The sequence below is a fragment of the Mobula birostris genome, chromosome 15 (assembly GCF_030028105.1).
Source record: "Mobula birostris isolate sMobBir1 chromosome 15, sMobBir1.hap1, whole genome shotgun sequence".
Lineage (NCBI taxonomy): Eukaryota > Metazoa > Chordata > Chondrichthyes > Myliobatiformes > Myliobatidae > Mobula > Mobula birostris.
The window spans coordinates 14,957,484-14,978,459 of NC_092384.1; the positions used below are offsets into that span (position 1 = coordinate 14,957,484).

Sequence of the window (20,976 nt, forward strand, 5' to 3'; positions counted from 1 at the left end):
TGTTAGGTGAATCTCCAGATCCAATTCGCATGGTGGAATGGAATTAAAGGTGAGGTTAGAGGGTTCTGCTAGATGGGCAAGAGTTAAGATTTGGAATTGCAGGTAGTGGTGGGAAGGGTGGAATAAAACTCCTGGATCTTGTGCTGGAGGGGGGCAGGATGCTCAGGATCCAGCACAAACAGTGGCTTTTAAATTAGTTTAATGGTAAATCACTGGATCTACTGCAAGCAGAGGGCAGGATGTAAAAGGTGACATAAGAATGCAGCAACTCAAAGCAAGAGTTCCCATTCAACCTTTTATGTCTGCTCCAGGCTCAGTTAGATCATAACTGATTTTTTTTTTTACTTTTACTAAGCTTAATATCTAAAATCCAGTTGGCCACTGCCCTAAATATGCTCAAATGACTGAGCCACTTTGACCTTTTTGGGAAAAGAATGCCAATGATTCAGCTTCACAACTCCTTGAGGCAGAGTATTCCAAAGATTTATGACCCTCTGTGATCTGTCATCCTAACCTATATTAATATGCAGCCATTTATTGTGAAGTAGTAGTAGTATTGTGAAGCTATGTTTCCTAGTTCCACATACAGTGGATTCCAGTTCATTGGTTAATTGGGGCAGATGCTTATTTGGGACAAGTCTTAAAGAACAAAAACTAATCAAGAAAATAGCCAGGTTTCCCTTTGCTTACTTGGGACAATATGCCACCTATTTGGGACAGGAGACAGTTGTCGAACAGTTTCTAATTAGTGTCAGTCACATGAACTTGTTTGGCCGTTAGAGACTATACTGTGCTTAGAACAAACAGTTTTTAAACAGTGTCAGTTACATATGTTTGTGTTCAAGAAGGCAGTGATTTTTGTCACTGATAGTTGGTGAAAAATAAGCAGTAAGAATAAGCATTCAGGCTTGGAGATGCCAGAAATGCCCAGGAGTGAAAATGAAATGATTTCACTACTTCAACTAGTTTAGGCAATACAAAGAATTTGAAGGTATTGGCAATCATCTTGAATGTTACAATGAAAATAAAGATTTGGAGGATGTAATCATCAAAAGCATTGTATGAAGGCACTTGGTGTCTGTGCTAATTTTGCTCATTTAGTCAATCAGAAGAACATGGCAGCATGTTAGTTTCTATCATATCTGACAATGACAGTGAAGCACGCGAGGGAAAGTTTTATAGTAGACAAGCCATTGCACTGGGACATTGCCACTCTCAACCTCAGAAGCCTGGGTCCAGTGGTACAAGTAGTTGTGACAAACTTGATTGCAGTGAATACTATGACTTCTGTCCCTTATCATGCCCTTTGCTCTCCACAGAGCATTGCCGAACCGCCGTCTTTGCCATTGATCTCATCCACACAGTCCGCTGGAGCTGACTTCACATGCATGGACAGACATGTTCCTATTTCACTGGGGTGTGAGGCTTGCTGGCTACCTTCACCTGGTTTAGCTGCCTGTCAAAATGGTGTACTGGGTTGTGGCTGCTGTCGTATGCGAACAGCTACTTAGAGCCACAAATGAGAACTTAATGTTCGGTGGGGACCAAAGGTGAGTGAGCTGCCTCAAAGTGGACATGACAATCTCCTTCACCAGAGGTGCTACCCCTTTCTGGACACCCCATACGTTGAAATGTACACTGGATAAGTTCCTCTGTTGATAACTATTAGGAACTAATACATAATTTTATAGTACTGTAGTAGCATTGGTAGTGTATAATTCGTTTTGTATTTCATTTAAATACATAATTTGTTACTCAGTTAAATTGAAGTTTTGTCTTTTTAGTACTTTGGGGCAGCCGCTTAATTGGGCCAAAATGTAATGATCCCAATTAACCTGAATCAACTGTATCTGGGCACCATCTCAGCACTCACTTTGTAAGTACCTTCAGGCTTGTATGTTTTAATACAATTCCCACTCATCTGTCCAATCTCCAGTCACCTTCTCAGAGCCTCCCTTCATAAACCAACTCCTTTGTGCTGAGAATCAACTTAGTGAGCTTTTTCTGCATTGCCTTCAGTGCAGGTATGTCCAATCTTTCATACTGAAAACGGGGCTGTTCTCTCTCAGAGCTCTAGGTGTGGCCCCACCAGTGTCCCGCAGTCTTGACAAAACCTACCCACTTTTATAGTCCATATCTTTTGCAATTAATACCAAAATTCTATTACAGTACTTTGACCAGCATGTGAACCCTCTGTGCTTTAGGATTCTTCTTGTTACCCCCCCCCCCATCTCTTTGAGCAGCAATGTTATGTAGGCTCAAGACATTAGAAAAATGTCTTCCTTTTCATTCTTCCTTCCAAAGTGGATGACTTCATATTTTCCCTCATTACTCTCCATCTGCCACTTAACCTATCTATATCCATTTGCAGGCTCTTTATGTGCTCCTAGCAGAATGTTAGGGTAGTCCATAAGGAGCATACGGTGTCCTCTTGATGATGCTCTAGATCAGCGCAAATTGTGCATATGTTGTGGGGGGAGGAGGGGAAAGGGGAGAGGAGCTGGCTTTGAGTGTAGTGCTTACTTCGGGGCAAAACCTGGAACCAATGCAAAGAACATATTCAGGGAGTAAATTGATGCTCTGGATCCAGTGTAGTGTGGGGAAGTTGTGGCAGATGGAAGGATGCTCTGGATCCTGTACAGTGTGTGTGTGTGGGGGGGTGGGGGTCAATGGATCTAATGCAGGTTATGGGTAAGACCAGATTCGGTGCGGTGAATGACGTGTGGAAATGGAGTGCAAGGTGTAGGTGAGGGGTTGGGGTGCAGTTGATGTTATGGATCCGGTGCCGGGAGTGGCAGAGTACTCTGCGTCCAATAGAATACGTAGGAGAGGTTGAAGCAGTGTATCTAGAATTGAGGAGCAGGTACGGGTCCAGTGTCGAGTTTATGGGGGGCGGGGGGTGAGTAGAAGGGAGGCGTTATCCGGCCAGCTGATGCTGAGGATTCGCTGTGTGGGAGGGGCAAGAATCGAGTCCATTTAACCGGAGCAAGGAACAGCGGTTTGGGATCGCCTGTCGGCAGGAGCGTGGAAGGCGTTGCTGTTGTCGAACCTTGTCGCAATCGGCGTGCCTCCCCGGCCATGGCGGCCGCCGTGCTACGGGTGAAGCGGAAGCGCGGCGCCGAGGCTGCGGAGGCCCTGCTTCTGGCCTGTAAGCGACCCCGGGCTGGTGGTGAGCCCGCCCCGGGAGAGCACGTCGTGCGGACCCTCTTCAGGCTCGCAGCTACTGTCAGCTCCCAGGTAAGAGTTGTACGCTGGAGCCGGCTGGCGTTTTGTTCCGCTGGGCCGGGCCCGTTTGCTGGATCCCTGCGGCTCAGCGGACCGAGCCTGGTGGCCACTGCCACAGCGTCTCGAACAGGTGGTGGGACCCCCTCTCAGCCGGTGCCCGTCCACCGCGCTAGTGCTCACCCTTGTTCGCTAGCCCAACTGCACATAGCTGTTCTGCGGAACCGGCCTTGCCCATCGCCCCCTCCCCCGTCCTCACCCATCTCAAGCGCATCTGACTTTGTGCCTATAATGACTTCCTGAGACCGTCTACCTGCCCGAGTTTTTAAAAAAAGAGTTGATGATATGAATTTCCTCGTGTTGTTTCTCAGCTAAGAAAGCTTTGTGTCAGCTTTGGAGCAAGTCTGACTGGAAAACAATCTGTTGTAATACATATTTTCAGCACTATTCTTTTAATTTGCTATGCTGCAATATTTTCATTGATTTTTTTCATTTCTTTAATGTGAAATCAACATTCTTGTTATTCTGACTGAAATGTGGGAAGAGAGGTCTCTTAAGAATAGTTATTAACTTACCCTTACAAAGTGAATACTGTACACAAGCAAATTAACAAACTGTACACTGTTACCATGGAAATTTACTGTGGCACTGTCTGTAGGATGACACTGTACAGAGGCATTTCAAAGAAGCTATCGCCAAGGACAAGGCACTGTTGGCTTTTCACCCCACTAAAACGAGTGCCCAGCGTGTCCAGCGCAGCGTGCGAGCCTCTTGCCAGGCGGCCAGCCAAGTGGGCCGCTACAAAGTCGTTGCCAGCCATAGAAGAAATATTTTGAAATCTCATCTGGGCGATGAGACTGATCATGAATCTGGAACAGAAACCTTTGGAGGTCAGGTTGAAGAAAGAGATAACCAGAAGGTAACTGACTGTCTCTACTAAAGATGCATCTGTTTTAAGTTTTGGTTATCTGTATAGGTGATGTAAAGACCTGTGCCGAAGGCAAATTACTGTTAAACGTTGATGTTTCTCAAGTGAGGTTTTGAGGAAGTGATGTGGACATGGTGACCATAGCTCAATACAGGACAGGATTTATTTATCGATGTTCAAAGTAGGTTTATTATCCAAGTATGTATATCATATACAACACACACAAAATGCAGGTGGAACGCAGAAGGCCAGGCAGCATCTATAGAAAGAGGTACAGTCGACGATTCAGGCTGAGACCCTTCGTCAGGACTAACTGAAAGAAGAAATGGTAAGAGATTTGAAAGGGGGAGGGGGAGATCCGAAATGATAGTAGAAGACAGGAGGGGAAGGGATGGAGCTGGGAGCTGGAAAGTTGATTGACAAAAGGGATACAAGGCTGGAGAAGGGAGAGAGGATCATGGGATGGGAGGCCTGAGGGAAAGAAGGGGGGAGGGGAGCACCAGAGGAAGATATAGAGAAGAACTGCAAGTATAGTGCATGGAGTAAAGCCAGATCTAACACACAGAGAGGCTTTGAGGAAAGAGAAGCAGAATAAAGGGTGTAAAGGTAGTCAGGTAGAAGGGCTAAAGTGCATGTATTTCAATGCAAGAAGCATCAGGAACAAAGGTGATAAACTGAGAGCTTGGATACATACATGGAATTATGATGTGGTGGCCATTGCAGAGACTTGGTTGGCACCAGGGCAGGAATGGATTCTCAATATTCTTGGATTTCAGTTCTTTAAAAGAGATAGAGAGGGGGGAAAAGGGGAGGAGGGGTGGCATTACTGGTCAGGGATATTATTACAGCTACAGAAAGGGTGGGTAATGTGGCAGGATCCTCTTTTGAGTCAGTATGGGTAGAAGTCAGGAACAGGAAGGGACCAGTTACTCTATTGGGAGTATTCTATAGGTCCCCTGGTAGCAGCAGAGATACCGAGGAGCAGATTGAGAGGCAGATTTTGGAAAGGTGCAAAAATAACAGGGTTGTTATCATGCGTGACTTTAACTTCCCTAATATTGATTGGCACCTGATTAGTTCCAATGGTTTAGACGGGGCAGAGTTTGTTAAGTGTGTCCAGGACAGATTCCTGTCACAGTATGTGGACAGGCCGACTGGGGGAATGCCATACTAGATCTAATATTAGATAATGAACCTGGTCAGGTTACAGATCTCTCAGTGGGTGAGCATCTGGGGGACAGTGACCACTGCTCCCTGGCCTTTAACATTATCATGGAAAAGGATAGAATCAGAGAGGACGGGAAAATTTTTAATTGGGGAAGGGCAAATTTTGAGGCTGTAAGGTTAGAAATTACGGGTGTGAATTAGGATAATGTTTTTGCAGGGAAATGTACGATGGACATGTGGTTGATGTTCGATGGACATGTGGTCGATGTTTAGGGATCCCTTGCAGGATGTTAGGGATAAATTTGTCCCAGTGAGGAAGATAAAGAATGGTAGGGTGAAGGAACCATGGGTGACAAGTGAGGTGGAAAATCTAGTCAGATGGAAGAAGGCAGCATACATGAGGTTTAGGAAGCAAGGATCAGATGGGTCTATTGAGGAATATAGGGTAGCAGGAAAGGAGCTTAAGAAGGGGCTGAGGAGAGCAAGAAGGGGCATGAGAAGGCCTTGGCGAGTAGGGTAAAGGAAAACCCCAAGGCATTCTTCAATTATGTGAAGAACAAAAGGATGACAGGGGTGAAGGTAGGACCGATTAGAGATAAAGGTGGGAAGATGTGCCTGGAGGCTGTGGAAGTGAGCGAGATCCTAAATGAATATTTCTCTTCGGTATTCATCAATGAGAGTGAACTTGATGAGATTGAGGACAATATGAGTGAGGTTGATGTTCTGGAGCATGTTGATATTAAGGGAGAGGAGGTATTGGAATTGTTAAAATACATTAGGATGGATAAGTCTCCGGGGCCTGATGGAATATTCTCCAGTCTGCTCCACGAGGCGAGGGAAGAGATTGCTGAGCCTCTGGCTAGGATCTTTATGTCCTCGTTGTCTACAGGAATGGTACCGGAGGATTAGAGGGAAACAAATATTGTCCCCTTGTTCAAAAAAAGGTAGTAGGGATAGTCTGGGTAATTATAGACCAGTGAGCCTTATGTCTGTGGTGGGAAAGCTGTTAGAAAAGATTCTTAGAGATGGGATCCTTGGGCATTTAGAGAATCATGGTCTGCTCAGGGACAGTCAGCATGGCTTTGTGAAGGGCAGATCATGTCTGATAGAGTTCTTTGAGGAGGTGACCAGGCATATAGATGAGGGTAGTGCAGTGGATGTGATGTACATGGATTTTAGTAAGGCATTTGACAAGGTTCCACACAGTAGGCTTATTTAGAAAGTCAGAAGGTATGGGATCCAGGGAAGTTTGGCCAGGTGGATTCAGAATTGGCTTGCCAGCAGAAAGCGGAAGGTCATGGTGGAGGGAGTACATTCGGATTGGAGGGTTGTAACTAGTGGTGTCCTACAAGGATCTGCTCTGGGACCTCTACTTCTTGTGATTTTTATTAATGACCTGGATGTGGGGGTAGAAGGGTGGGTTGGAAGTTTGCAGACGACATTGGTGGTGTTGTGGATAGCGTAGAAGATTGTCAAAGATTGCAGAGAGACATTGATAGGATGCAAAAGTGGGCTGAGAAGTGGTAGATGGAGTTCAACCCGGACAAGTGTGAGGTGGTACACTTTGGAAGGACAAACTCCCAAGGCAGAGTACAAAGTAAATGGCAGGATACTTGGTAGTGTGGATCTTGGGGTACATGTCCACAGATCCCTGAAAGTTTCCTCACAGGTGGATAGGGTAGTTAAGAAAGCTTATGGGGTGTTAGCTTTCATAAGTCGAGGGATAGAGTTTAAGAGTCGCAAAGTAATGATGCAGCTCTATAAAACTCTGGTTAGGCCACACTTGGAATACTGTGTCCAGTTCTGGTCACCTCACTATAGGAAGGATGTGGAAGCATTGGAAAGGGTACAGAGGAGATTTGCCAGGATGTTTAGAGAGTATGGATTATGATCAGAGATCAAGGGAGTTGGGGCTTTACTCTTTGGAGAGAAGGAGGATGAGAGGAGACATGATAGAGGTATACAAGATATTAAGAGGAATAAATAGAGTGGACAGCCAAGTGTCTCTTCCCCAGGGCACCACTGCTCAGTACAAGAGGACATGGCTTTAAGGTAAGGGGTGGGAAGTTCAAGGGGGGTATTAGAGGAAGGTTTTTACTCAGAGAGTGGTTGGTGTGTGGAATGCAGTGCCTGAGTCAGTGGTGGAGGCAGATACACTCGTGAAATTTAAGAGACTACTGGACAGGTGTATGGAGGAATTTAAGGTGAGGGGTTATATGGGAGGCAGGGTTTAAGGGTTGGCACAACATTGTGGGCCAAAGGGCTGTACTGTGCTGTACTATTCTATGTTCTATATAGTGATAGGGACGGAGCGAGGAAAAAAGACAAAGAAAGGGGAAAAAATAATAATAAATAAATGAGTGATGGGGTAAGAAGGGGAGGAGGGGCACTAACGGAAGTTAGGGAAGTCAGTGTTCATGCCGTCAGGTTGGAGGCTACCCAGACAGAATATAAGGTGGTGTTCCTCCAACCTGAGTGTGGCTTCTTCTTGACAGTAGAGGAGGCCATGGATGGACATACCAGAATGGGGATGGGACGTGGAATTAAAATGTGTGGCCACTGGGAGATCCTGTTTTCTCTGGCGGACAGAGCGTAGGTTTTCAGCAAAACGGTCTCCCAGTCTGTGTCGGGTCTCACCAATATATAGAAGGCCGCACCGGGAGGACCGGATGCAGTATATCACCCCAGCCGACTCACAGGTGAAGTGTCACCTCACCTGGAAGGACTGTCTGGGGCCCTGAATGGTGGTAAGGGAGGAAGTGTAAGGGCATGTGTAGCACTTGTTCCACTTACAAGGACAAGTGCCAGGAGGGAGATCGGTGGGAAGGGATGGGGGGGGGGGGAAATTAATGAACAAGGGAGTTGTGTAGGGAGCAATCCCTGCGGAAAGCAGAAAGGAGGGGGAGGGAAGGGGTCGCTCCCTACGCGACTCCCTTGTCCATTCGCCCCCCCCTCCCCCCCCATCCCTTCCCACCGATTCAGGGACCCAGACAGTCCTCCTAATTGAGGCACGTTTCACCTGTGAGTTGGCTGTGGTGAAATACTGTGTCCGGTGCTCCCGATGTGGCCTTCTATATATTGGCGAGACCTGACACAGACTGGGAGACCGTTTCGCTGAACACCTATGCTCTGTCCGCCAGAGAAAGCAGGATCTCCCAGTGGCCAGACATTTTAATTCCACGCCCCATTCCCATTCTGATATGTCTATCCAGGGCCTCCTCTACTGTAAAGATGAAGCCACACTCAGGTTGGAGGAACAACACCTTGTATTCCATCTGGGTAGCCTCCAACCTGACAGCATGAACATTGACTTTTCTAACTTACGTTAATGTCCCTCCTCCCCTTCTTACCCCATCCCTTATTTATTATTTTTTCCCCTTTCTTTCTCTTTTTTTTTCTCCCTCTGTCCCTCTCACTATATCTTCCTCTGGTGCTCCCCTCCCTCTTCCTTTTCCCCTAGGCCTCCCATCCCATGATCCTCTCCCTTCTCCAGCCTTGTATCCCTTTTGCCAATCACCTGTCCAGCTCTTGGCTCCATCCCTCCCCCTCCTGTCTTCTCCTATCATTTCGGATTTCCCCCTCCCCCTCACACTTTCAAATCTCTTACTATTTCTTCTTTCAGTTAGTCCTGACGAAGGGTCTCGGCCCGAAACGTCGACTGTACCTCTTCCTATAGATGCTGCCTGGCCTGCTGCATTCACCAGCATTTTGTGTGTGTTGCTTGAATTTCCAGCATCTGCAGATTTTCTCGTGTTTGAGATATCATATACAACCATGAGATTTGTCTTCTTGCAGGCAGCCACAAAACAATGAAACAACAGAATCCACAGAAACAGACCATCAAACATGAGTGAAAAAGAACAAATCGTGCAAGGGGGGGAACGTCCACTCAGACCATGAAAGGCCTGTGTCGGGCATTTTCATGCCTTACAAGGCGCAGATTGGAAGTCTGTGTGGGGCGCCACTCCTCGCACAGACACTAGAGCAATGTGTGATTAAGTGCCTTGCTCAAGGACACAAACACACTGCCACAGCTGAGGCTCAAACTAGCGATCTTCAGATCACTAGACGAACGCCTTAACCACTTGGCCACGTGCCCAACACTAACGTGCAAATCGTGCAAACAATTTTTTAAAAAGTAAACAAATAACACAGAACGTGAACTGCTGAGTCCTGAAGGTGAGTCCACAGCCACGGAGCAAGTTCAGCTTTGCAGCCAGTCCAGGAGCCCGATAGCTGCACGCCGTAACCGTGGAGTTCGTGCAAGAGCCCGATAGCTGCACTCACTATGATTCCACCAGTCTACACTTAAAGCTGCAGGAGCAAATTTCTTTATGAGAGTGGCAATAGCTTTTTGTGCCTTCCACAAACAGGCATTTTCCATTCCTAATTCTGAATAATAAGCATTTCTTCACTTGTCAGTGAAAGTATCGAGAGATGCCAGGAAGCCTTTCATAACAGGAGAGTAACTCTGAAACCAAGAATAGGAAATGCACGTTATTTTTATGTTCACATTCCTAGACTTGATCAAACCTGTTGTGTCCCTACCCTCAGCATTCACCCTCCTTGGAAGTTCTCATGTTTTATTGTTTTACAACACTGAATCACAGTTGATTTAATTTGGTGCTTTTTTTTTACATAATCAACAAAAAAAGACTCTTTCATGTCTAAGTGAAACCAGATTTCTACAACATGATCTAAATTAATTACAAATATAAGGCACAAGATAATTGATTGAATGAGTATTCATCCACTTTAAGTCAGTATTTAGTAGATGCACCTTTGGCAGCAATTACAGCCTTAGAGTCCTATCCACACACTCTATCAGCTTTGCACATCTGGACACTGCAATTTTTCCCCATTCTTCTTTACAAAACTGCTGAAGCTCTGTTAGATTACATGAGGATCATGAGTGAACAGCCCTTTTCAAGTCCAGCCACAAATTCTCAATTGGATTGAGGTCTGGACTCTGTCTTGACCACGTGAGGGCAATAACTTTGTTGTTTTTAATCCATTCCTGTGTAGCTTTGGCTTTATGCTTAGGGTTATTGTCTTGCTGGAAAACAAATCTTCTCCCAAGTTGCAATTCTCTTGCAGACTGCATTGAGGTTTCCTCCAAGATTTCTCTGTATTTTGCTGCATTCATTTTACCCTTCACAAGCCTTCCAGGGCCTGCTGTGGTGAAGCATTCCCATAGCACAATGCAGCCACCAACATGCTTCATGGTAGGGATGGTGTGTTTTTGATGATGTGCGATGTTTGGTTTACACGAAACATAGCGTTTAGTCTGAAGGACGAAAAGCACAATTTAGATTTAATCAGACCAAAGAACCATCTTCACAGCTGACTTCAGAGTCTCCCACGTGCCTTCTGGCAAACTCTAGCCGAGATTTCATGGGATTTTTTTTTCAACAGTGGGTTTTCTCTTTGCCGCTATCCCATAAAGTTCTGACTAGTGAAGCACCCAGATGACAGTTGTATGCACAGTTTCCCCATCTCTACTGCTGAAACTTGCAACTCCTCCAGAGCTGTCCTAGGTCTCTTGGTGGCCTCCTTTATTAGTCCCCTTGCACAGTCACTCAGGTTTTGTGGACAGTCTGCTCTAGGCAGATTTACAGCTGTGCCATATTCTTTCCATTTCTCAATTGTGCTTTTCAATAACCTTTTTGCAGAGTTGCTTGGATTGTTCTTTTGTCTTCATGGTGTAGTTTTTACCAGGGTACTGACTCAACGGCAGTTGGACCTTCCAGATATCGATGTACTTTTACAACAATCAATTGAAATACCTTGACTGCACACAGTGATCTCCATTTATGTGACTTCTAAAATCAATTGGCTGCACCAGTGACAATTTGTTTTGTCATATTAAAAGGGATGAATACTTATACAATCAGTTATTTTGTGTTGTACATTTGTAATTAATTTAGATCACTTTGTAGAGATCTGTTTTCACTTCGACATGAAATAGTCTTTTTCTGTTGATTTTTAAAAAAGCCAAATTGCATCCATTGGGAGTCAACATTGTAAAACAATAGAACATAGAAACTTCCGGGGGGGCAGGGGGGTGAATACTTTTTATAGGCACTGTAACTACTGAAAGTAGGGCTCAAACTACACTATGCCACCTAGTCAAACTTTAATCCATGGGAAAATATCTCTAACACAGTTGTAGCTGCAGCAGTGTGGATTTTTAAGAGACATCTTTTTTATTCAGGATTTAATTGAACAAGCAAAATAACTATGGCAATAAATACTTTTTTAAGCACTATATCCCTTTTCAACTGTGACAATAGTTTACTATTTCTGTTGTTGGTCCTGGAATATCTTCACTGACATTAAGCTTCATTCCCCAGAACGTCAGGAGTCTTGACCAAGTCTGCAGCAGGTGATGTAACATATTTGAGCAACGTTGGTGTGACAGTGAAGAGACACAGGGCTTTTAACCTGTGTGTGATTGTGTGGCATCATGTCTTCACCTTTGGGGAGAGATCATTGAGAGGGGATCATGTGAAAGTAGGAAGAGTGATGAGGGATTATTTTTAAAACTTGCCAATAAACTTGAACCAGATTAAAATTTGTGATTTTAATAAAATGAGACAAAGATCTTGGGGAAAGTCATCTTACAAGAGTTTCCTGTCTGTAAAATACCCTTCTGGATAAAGTAGAAATGAGAGGATCCTTATGATTGTACTCATCAGAGGGAAGAGTTTGCTTACTAGGAGCGCAGGTGGGAGGAAACGAATAAAGTCTGATGTCCAGATACTCGGATAGGTGTTGTAGTGCTGAGTGTTCCTGGACTGTATTGAAGAAATAGTTACAGACTGAACTTGGACTTCTTCCTGATTCGGATAGCATTTGTTTTTAAATATGATTCAAGACTTTGTGTAGCTTAGTTTCTACATCCTGAGGAGGATAAACTTGTTTTGGAGTCACTGTAACACAGGTTTGATAAGCTCATTCGTGGTTTGAGGGGGGTTGTCCATTAAAGAGAAAATGAGGAAGACTGGCCTAATTCAGTAGAATTCTGGGGGGGGGGGGCGCAGAGAATATACGTGCTGGACAAAGAACAAAACTCAGGTATTGATAAGGAGGCCTTGAGAGCTATTTACTCAGTGTAGAAAGCCTAAAATAGGGCCATTTTGTCATTTAGGACTGAGACAATATATTTATGCAGGGCATAAATAATCTTATCATAGATCAGAGTCCTGTGGTTGCCTCATTGTTGAGTATACTTGGAACTGAGGTTAATAGATTTCTGGAAATTAAGAAAATCAGAGAATAAATGACTTGAGGCACAGACAGGCTATAATGTCTTTAAATGACTGGGTGGTATTTACAGGCCAAGTACTCTACTATTGCTTTTTACAATGTTCTGAGTTTTTCTGAATCATATATTTCTGGTGACTTTTTTAAGAAAAGCAATACAGCTTCTGGAAGTAGCCGATGTAGCAATGGACCTTCAGAGGAAATTGAAGTGTTTGACGTTGTCCAGCATGAAGAGGACAGAACTGACTCAAAGCACAGACTTTGTGAGGTAAGGTCAGGATTCAGAGTTCAAAGTACATATATGTCACCATATATAACTCTAAGATTAATTTTCTTGCAGGCATACATGCTCAATAAATCCAACAACCATAATAGAATCAATGAAAGACTGCACCAACAGGGTGGACAATCTGTGTGCAAAAGCAAACAAACTCTGCAAATACAAAAAGAAAGAAAAAAAGTAATAATAAATAATAAATATTGAGAACATGAGATGAAGAATTCTTGAAAGTGAGTCAATAGGTTATGGGAACAGTTCAGTGATGGGGCAAGTGAAGTTATCCTGTCTGGTTCAAAGGCCTGATGGTTGAGGAGTAATAACTCTTCTGGAACCCGATGCTGTGAATTCTGAGCCTCGTGTAGCATCTTCCTGATAGCAGCAGTAAGAAGAGAGCATGCTTTGGGGGGTGGGGGGTTCTGATCACTATGCCCTGTATAGATATGCTCAGTGATAAGGAGGGCTTTACCCATGATGGACTTGGGTCATAGTCACTACTTTTTGCAAGATTTTTGGTTCAAGAGCATTTATTTTTCGATACCAGGCTGTGATGCCCATGAAATTGACTAGTATGTACCCAGAATTTTTGAATGGCACATCACAGAAAGAGGCCTTGAAGTTCATCCTGCCTGTACTCACTCACTGAAGAGCTATCCAATTAAATCCCCTCTGGTCTGTCTTCAACTTGTGTTCAGTTCCCTTTGGAAAGTAACTATTGCCATCAAATTAAAATGAAATCTCTTCCCCTTTGGTTATTAGGACAATTATTTTCATTCAGTGCCCTTTTGTAACCTACTTCTGTCACTGGCATGATCTAATGCTATATACTCTTCCTAAAACCCTCATGAATTTTCCATGCAGATACAATCGTGGCGTTGAAAGGCTCTTAGACACATGAGTATGTGGGGAATTGGGAGATATGGATCATGTACAGACATAAAGTATTAGTTACTTTTTCAAGTAATGGGCTTGGCAGACACATCATGGGCTAAAGGGCCCGTACCTGTGCTGTACTCTTCTATGTTCTAAGTTTTGTTTTCCAGTTTTGAGAAAGTTTTCAATCTGAAACTTCACCTGTTTTTTCTATCCAGAGATGCTGCCTGATGTGGTTTCAACAATTTGTTTTAATTTCACGTAAAAAAAAAAAATCCTACAGGCATTTAAATAAAGGCAATTTAATAACAGGATAGTTCAGCGATAGGCAGTACAATATCACTGGCAGAATTACTGAATATTAATTTTATTTTCAAATGTAGCAGGCAGAATGATTAGGCAGCTCTGACTGGGTTTGATGTATCTTCATTTAAATAAAATTGAAGCAGTCAAAGCAAGAAGGCAGGTATGTATATTGCATATATTTAGTAATTGGTTAAAAGAGGTGGGAATGTCAGAAAGCTGTTATAATTGTCTTCAGGAAGGAAAATAGAATGAATCCTGGAACCTGTGTAGAATCATCTTAAAATTGATGGGAGGGAAAATTGTGGAATCACTTGAGAAAATATAAAAACTTGACTAGATACCAAAGTATAAAATACAAATTAGGGAATGTTCTGTAACAAACTTCATCAAATTCTTTGTAAATTAATTTCAGTGTGAAAATGTATGAGGTATAACATATTAGTAAGAAAAGTAAGATCATCACAATCTGGAAAGTAAGAATCTAATTGGGGTAGGGAAGGAGAGTCCTGAGAGTACAAATATGTAAGTCATAAAAAGTGAATATATTAATTAATTAGGCATATATTTAAAAATAACTGCAATATGTACTCCTAGAAGGAATAAAAGTAGAAAGCAGAGTAGTCACTAAATGTATCAAATCTTAACTTGCTCCACTCGATCATTTAAACATGATGTAGGGTCAATGGCAAGGAAGCAAGAGTAGAATTTAAGAGTGTTGCCAGAAGCATAGGTTTTGTACCAGATTGTTAAGAAAAGGGGATCTCATTTTTGAGGGATAAGATTAACAGGAAGGAAATATAGACCATCTGTAACTGTAACACTGACTTGGTCATTTCTCTGCCAAAGATATTGCCGTTATATTCTCGATTTCTTTCCCACCTTTTTGGCACTTGAAAACCTTTCCCTTTCCCAAAAAATAAAAGGGCGTCCAATCTGAAATTTTCTTCCCAGAGATGCTCCTTAACTTGCTGACATTTTCCAGCATTCTTAGTTTTTATTCCACTATTTTATTTGTTGGGTGTTCACTATTTAGGATTCTGGTCCAGGAGAGGATGAGACACAGACAATTCTGTGTAATTCTGTTAAGATGATCCGGGAGAAACTTGCTGTGTCAGAGAGTGGACTTGGGGCAGAGCACCGAGAGAATATGGAGGAGTATGTTTATGACATATATTATACTGATGGCTGCATTAACGGAGGTGGAATCCAAGACATTCTCTCAGTGGTACCATATTATGAAGAGAATGAACTGGTGAGTTAGCAATTTGTTGCATGTTGAATTCTGTAAATTCAGTAAGACTTACTTCTTTGTTTAGTAAAGTAGCATATTTGTTTCAAAGCAAGGCCAGATTGTAGGTTGTCACACTTGCCTACAGATACCAGAATCAATAACTGTGAAGTTACTGGTAGTGTGATTTCTGGTTGCCCATTACAATTGATAGCCCTTGGAGACCAGGGACAAGATATACTGGCTGTGGTCTGTGGTCAGTCTTTAGCCATATCCTCTTCAGAACTCAGGTCTTGTTGAGTCTCCTCAGCCAAGCCAAAGCTAGCATAGAATGGGCAGCCATATTCAATGGGACTCGTTCATGTGGAATAGTACTTTTCTGTTAAATTTACTTTAGTTTAATATTTTCCTTGTTTTGTTAATTTTAGAAGATTCAAGATTCAAAGATTCAAAAAACTCTATTGTCATTCTAACCGTACATCAGCTCTGCAGGGCAGAATGAGACAGCGTTTCTCAGGAGCAGTGCATAACAAACGCAACACTAAATAATAAACATAACAATAAATAGTAAAACACAACAGCCACATGCCAGTTAAAATCAAGTTATAAGTGCCCAAAGCAGAGTCAGGTAGAGCAGCTATTTAGCAGTCTGACTGCCTGTGGGAGGAAGCTGTTTAGTAGCCTTTGTGGTTTTAGTTTTGATGCTCCTGTATCGTTTGCCTGATGGCAGAAGAACAAACAGTTCATGGAGAGGGTGTGAGGGGTCTTTAATGATGTACCGTGTCTTCTGGAGGCATTGACTCTGAAAGAGGTCTTGGACAGAAGGTAGGGAGACCCCAATAACCTTCTCTGCTCCCCTAACCACCCTCTGCAAGGCTTTTTTGTCGACAGCACTGCAGCTGTAAAGTAAACAGGAATTCTGCAGATGCTGGAAATTCAAGCAACACACATCAAAGTTGCTGGTGAACGCAGCAGGCCAGGCAGCATCTGTAGGAAGAGGTGCAGTCGACGTTTCAGGCCGAGACCCTTCATCAGGACTCCACTTCAGTACATCACTTCAGACTTTTTTTCCCTAAGAGTCTCTTAAAGACAAGATTCCGACAAGATTCCAACAAAATTCCACCCACGTATTTGTACCAGGTAAACATGGATTAGAAATTTGTATGATACACAACCAGGTGTAGCAAGGTAAAGAACATCTTCAGCAGAAAATGATAAAACATTGTGAGACTGAAAATTTTGGCAGTGCTATGTTGGCATAAACCCACAGCTGGTTTCTGGTACTCAGTGTGATACTGTTCCTATTAGATTAGTGATGAGGTGACCGCGGATGAAACATATGAGGATGAAGATGATGAGAATGAAGAAAATAATTGGCGGAATGATTATCCTGATGAGGATGACTGGAATCGAGAAGAGAATACAGATGGAGAATATGGTAAAGTTTGGCAACATGTATAACTATTTTAGTTGTAATACAGCTGACATAAAGCTACATTTGGTTCAATTACGTGTATTACAAGTGAAAATGGTTCTAAAGCAATTGTATATGCTTTTTTATATATATCTTTTGAAGGAGAAAGTACTGTGAACAACTATACAAGTGGGGGGGAGTGGAAGGTGGTACCCTGTTTATATTTTATAGCTTTTTTTTTTGTTTTGGAGCTTGGTTAGAAGTTGAGTGAACCTAGTCCACAGAAACAACGATTAGGTTGCCGAAGGATTCCTTGTAAGTGTACTGTGAGAATACTAAATATTTTTGTCCTCAATGAAAGTATTAACAATTGCTGGGATACACTATTAGGGACGCTGAAAGCCCTGCTGTATCTTGTCCATGTAGTAACTCTTTACATATTGAAAAGTAATGAACCTAACAGTGACATTATATTTTATTGCTGCACACTCTCTTTTACCATCAAGTTACTGGTGTCCACCTTCCATATGACATTCTCTCATCATTGTAGGTAGCTTGAACTAACTTTACTGGCTTCTGTCAATATCATGATTACATTTTATTTGTACTAATTTGCAGAGTCATATTAGGAATTAACTTTATGACTTGAAGTATTAAAAAAAATATAGAAAATGTATTGTTCCACTAATTGCTAAATTATGTTGAAACCAAGTTTATAATAATATTCCAGGCCACTTCTCCAGTGAAGAAGAGGATTCATTTAATTTCTGACATCAGTTCTCTCTCAATGAAAAATGGATATTGGATCAAAATTGGAGGGCAGTTTCTGTAAATATTACTTTTGGATTCATAATAAAAATCAAAATTTGCTTGAATTGAAGACTGTTTAATAAATTAGTAGTTATTACATGTACATCAGCTGCTTTATAGTAGATTCAGAACATTTTACATTGAGCTGTAACCAATTTCAGATGTTCAGCTCTTCATTATAAATCAGAGAACACTTAGGTTTTTTAAACTAGTTTCTTCTTTTAGAAAACTGTTTGATCCATTTGACGCATGGACTTTGGGCACTTACTTTCCAAGAAACATTTTCCCAATTATACAACATTGTTTTGAAAATAAAGGTCCATAAAGAGATTCTTTAAAACATAAATTACTTCCCGCATCTTAAGAGCTACCTCTGAAGGCAGGCACAAATTTCACCCTTGCCTTCAGTGTACTAGCAATGACTTTGCATGGCTGAGGAAGAGATTATGACCTCATCCAGTACAAGGCTCATGATCTGCAAGGCAGCAGTGATCCCTGCTATTTGTATACCTCTGATTATTTCGAAGAGTATCACCAACACTGCTTCCAGATTCTTCGGCAGGATAAGTGAGCCATCATGAGGATTTGTTTCCAGAACAATATTCACAGCATTGACATCTTAGTTATTTGTATGTCCTGCATAGATTCGATAGCAAGTGCTGTGACAGCAAGAAATTACAAGGAAAAACAGAGGAAAACATGTTCTTAAAGCCTCTTTCAAAATAAAAATGTAATAACCCTACTGACCTAAGGGACAATGGCTGGTGAAATTGGAGGAAAATTTGGGATGTTATTGACCATTTCATCCGTTCATTGTAAGGCCTAAATGATTGAAGAAGCATGAGCTCCCAGCTATCAACATGCTCACCCAACAAATGTTTGTAGGGCTCAAAAATCTCCTTAGCATTCATAGAACTCGAGTTACAACGAATCATCCTATGAAGTAAACTATGGTTTGGGACACATTACCAGAAAGGTGTGATCAGAGTGAGAGGATGTGTCCAGCATAGGAGAACAAGAACTATGAGGAATTCTATCCACTGGATTTGAAGGGGAGTGAGACTTAAATGAGAAAGTAGGAAGGACTCATTTCTCTTAAAGGGGACAAAAACCAGAGGACATAGATTGGCAGAAGGGTTAGAATAATATTTTTCATGCATAGAGGTCTGGAACTCTGCCTGAAAAAGTGTAAGAGGCGAAATCTTCATCGAGTTTACTTGGATGGCTAAAAACAAATGGCTGGAAGATTTGTTTCCGGTTAGGTAGATCTTTCTGAACTAGCATTGAAAGGTTGGACTAAATGACCACCTGATGGTAAAGTTCTCTATTACTTCTAATCCAGGTGTAAAAAACAACTTCTCAGCATCTATATTGACAATTTCTCTTGGACAATCAGATTTTTAATGAGGTTTATCTTGGAAAGTATTTATTGCACAATTTAATAAAGTTAGTCAATCAAGGTATATTTAGAAACGTCTGTACTTCTGATTTAGCTGGAAATCCCAAAGAATAAATATGGAATTTTCATTTTGTTTGCTTCTCTATTACAGAAGAAAACAGTTTTAGAAAGAAATGCAGACAATTCTAAAATTAATATGCAACAAAAAGAGCATTACAAATATTCCTTGCTAAACTTGTAATGTACTATTTGCTTGAATTAATTTATCTAGTATTAAAGATCAGTATGGGAAATTACACCTTTATATGGTCAATTTGGAGTTTTGTGCCATACAATTTGGAAGAGTCTACAAGTGTGAATTTAATGTATTTCTGAAGTAACAAACATACCAAAATACTCATTTGAGTAGTTGACTTGTACCAAGGTATTTCTGCCTGGAATCAATTCTTCATGTTAATAAGTGCTTGTAGCATGCAGGTTGAATAGATTATATCAAAACATGCATATATTCACCTCTCCTGAAAAGCACAGCCCCATGTTTAATGTTGTAAGGCTTCATTTTTTAGGATCTACATTTTCACCAATTACTCGGAAAGACCTAACTTGACTAGCAAGCTGCAAATCAATTCTTTGGAATTTGAGGGTAAAAAGAAATATTTCAGCAATAGTTTCTTTATTGCACTTGTACTTAGACAGCAGGTATTTCCTCTCACGTACCATTGTCAGTCGTATGGTAAATGCAACATTACTGAGCAAAGAGAACCCAAAAAAATTACTGTACATACAAATAATGAAAGAATAAAATTTAGAATAGGGCAATTACAACAAAACTGCAGATTAAAATATTTTAATCCAAATTTCAGTTTATAGGGCTCAATAATATCCTCTGCTGGAGGCAATTTTTTTTAAAAATTAACTCATTCCTTTATAGGTGTTTTGGATAAGCTACTGACTCCTAGAACAATAAAGCTAAATACCATTATCCATTGTCTACATTGCTCTCTGCCTCCCCAATTAATCCTGCAGCAGATAAGCCTCACAAACTTTAACATTAGGTTTTACAGAATATTGAATTCTTGTTTTTTCAATGTTGAATAAATTACTTAAAATTAAGATTTAACTTGAAGTGAAGACTAAATGGCAGAGTAGAAATTCATTCAGTTTGACATTATTGAGCTCTGGACTATAGCAGGTGTTTTTATGAGATGGTTTTATTGATTTTCAGTCATTTGTTTCTTATTAGTTTCATTTTCCTGTTCTGTGATATCTTTCTCAATCAGCACACTGAAAAAGAGCAGCTGGGTGCATCTAATGAATTTAGCTGTGGAGAAAAATAGAGCAATTTAGGACTCAAAAATGGGAAAAGACAAAAATGACTTATTAAAATTTAAAAATTCTCTCCTCTTAACAAAGGAGCTGTTTGTGGACTACAGGAGGAATAGAGACAAGCTAGCCCCTATTGACACCAATGGATCTGAGGTTGGGAGGGTGAACAGCGTTAAGTCCCTCGGCATACACATCACCAAGGATCTCACGTGGTCTGTGTGGTGAAAAAGGCGTAACAGCACCTCTTTCACCTTATATGGTTTTAAGAAGTTTGGTGTGGGTCCCCAAATCCTACTAACTTTCTATAGGGGCACAATTGGGAGCATCCTGACCGTCTGCATCACTGCCTGAGATGGGAACTCAAAACTAGAGAGAGAGGATGAGTAGGTGAACTGACTTTGTTCTGGTAGAGAGCCATTGTAGATGCAGTGTGTCTCTTTGTGAGTTGAATCCATTCTTTGATAACATCAGGTCTGCTATTGTAAATTTCTGAAGTAATGTACATTTCAGAGTGTAAAATGGGCTGTTCAGCTTCCTTGTTCTGCTCTGCAGAGAGTGATGCAGACAGTCCAGCGCATTTGTAGATGTGAACATCCCACTATTCAGGACATTTACATAGTCAAGTGTGTAAAAAGGGCCTGAAGGATCATAGGGGACCCAAGTCACCCCAACCACAAACTGTTCTAGCTGTTACCATCCGGGAAATGGTACTGCAACATAAAAGCCAAGACCAACAGGCTCTGGGACAGCTTCTTCCAGC

General features: G+C 41.8%; 2 protein-coding genes across 3 annotated transcripts in view; one reads left to right on the forward strand and one right to left on the reverse strand.

Moving 5' to 3' along the window:
• The first annotated feature begins 2,901 nt into the window (after positions 1–2,901).
• slc7a6os (solute carrier family 7 member 6 opposite strand) lies at positions 2,902–17,556 on the forward strand. Its single transcript, XM_072279347.1, has 6 exons — positions 2,902–3,237; positions 3,881–4,141; positions 12,732–12,851; positions 15,073–15,291; positions 16,576–16,705; positions 17,412–17,556. The coding sequence occupies exons 1-6, from the start codon at positions 3,079–3,081 to the stop codon at positions 17,450–17,452; spliced, it is 930 nt and encodes a 309-aa protein (XP_072135448.1). The 5' UTR covers positions 2,902–3,078; the 3' UTR covers positions 17,453–17,556.
• Positions 17,557–19,055: 1,499 nt separating this feature from the next.
• LOC140210409 (Y+L amino acid transporter 2-like) overlaps positions 19,056–20,976 on the reverse strand; it is a 73,883-nt gene continuing 71,962 nt past the window's right edge. For both annotated transcript variants that reach the window (XM_072279346.1, XM_072279345.1), the window contains one exon: positions 19,056–20,211. In XM_072279346.1, coding sequence (XP_072135447.1) covers positions 20,102–20,211 — 110 coding nt within the window. In that variant the 3' untranslated portion in view covers positions 19,056–20,101. The remainder of the gene's footprint in view (positions 20,212–20,976) is intronic.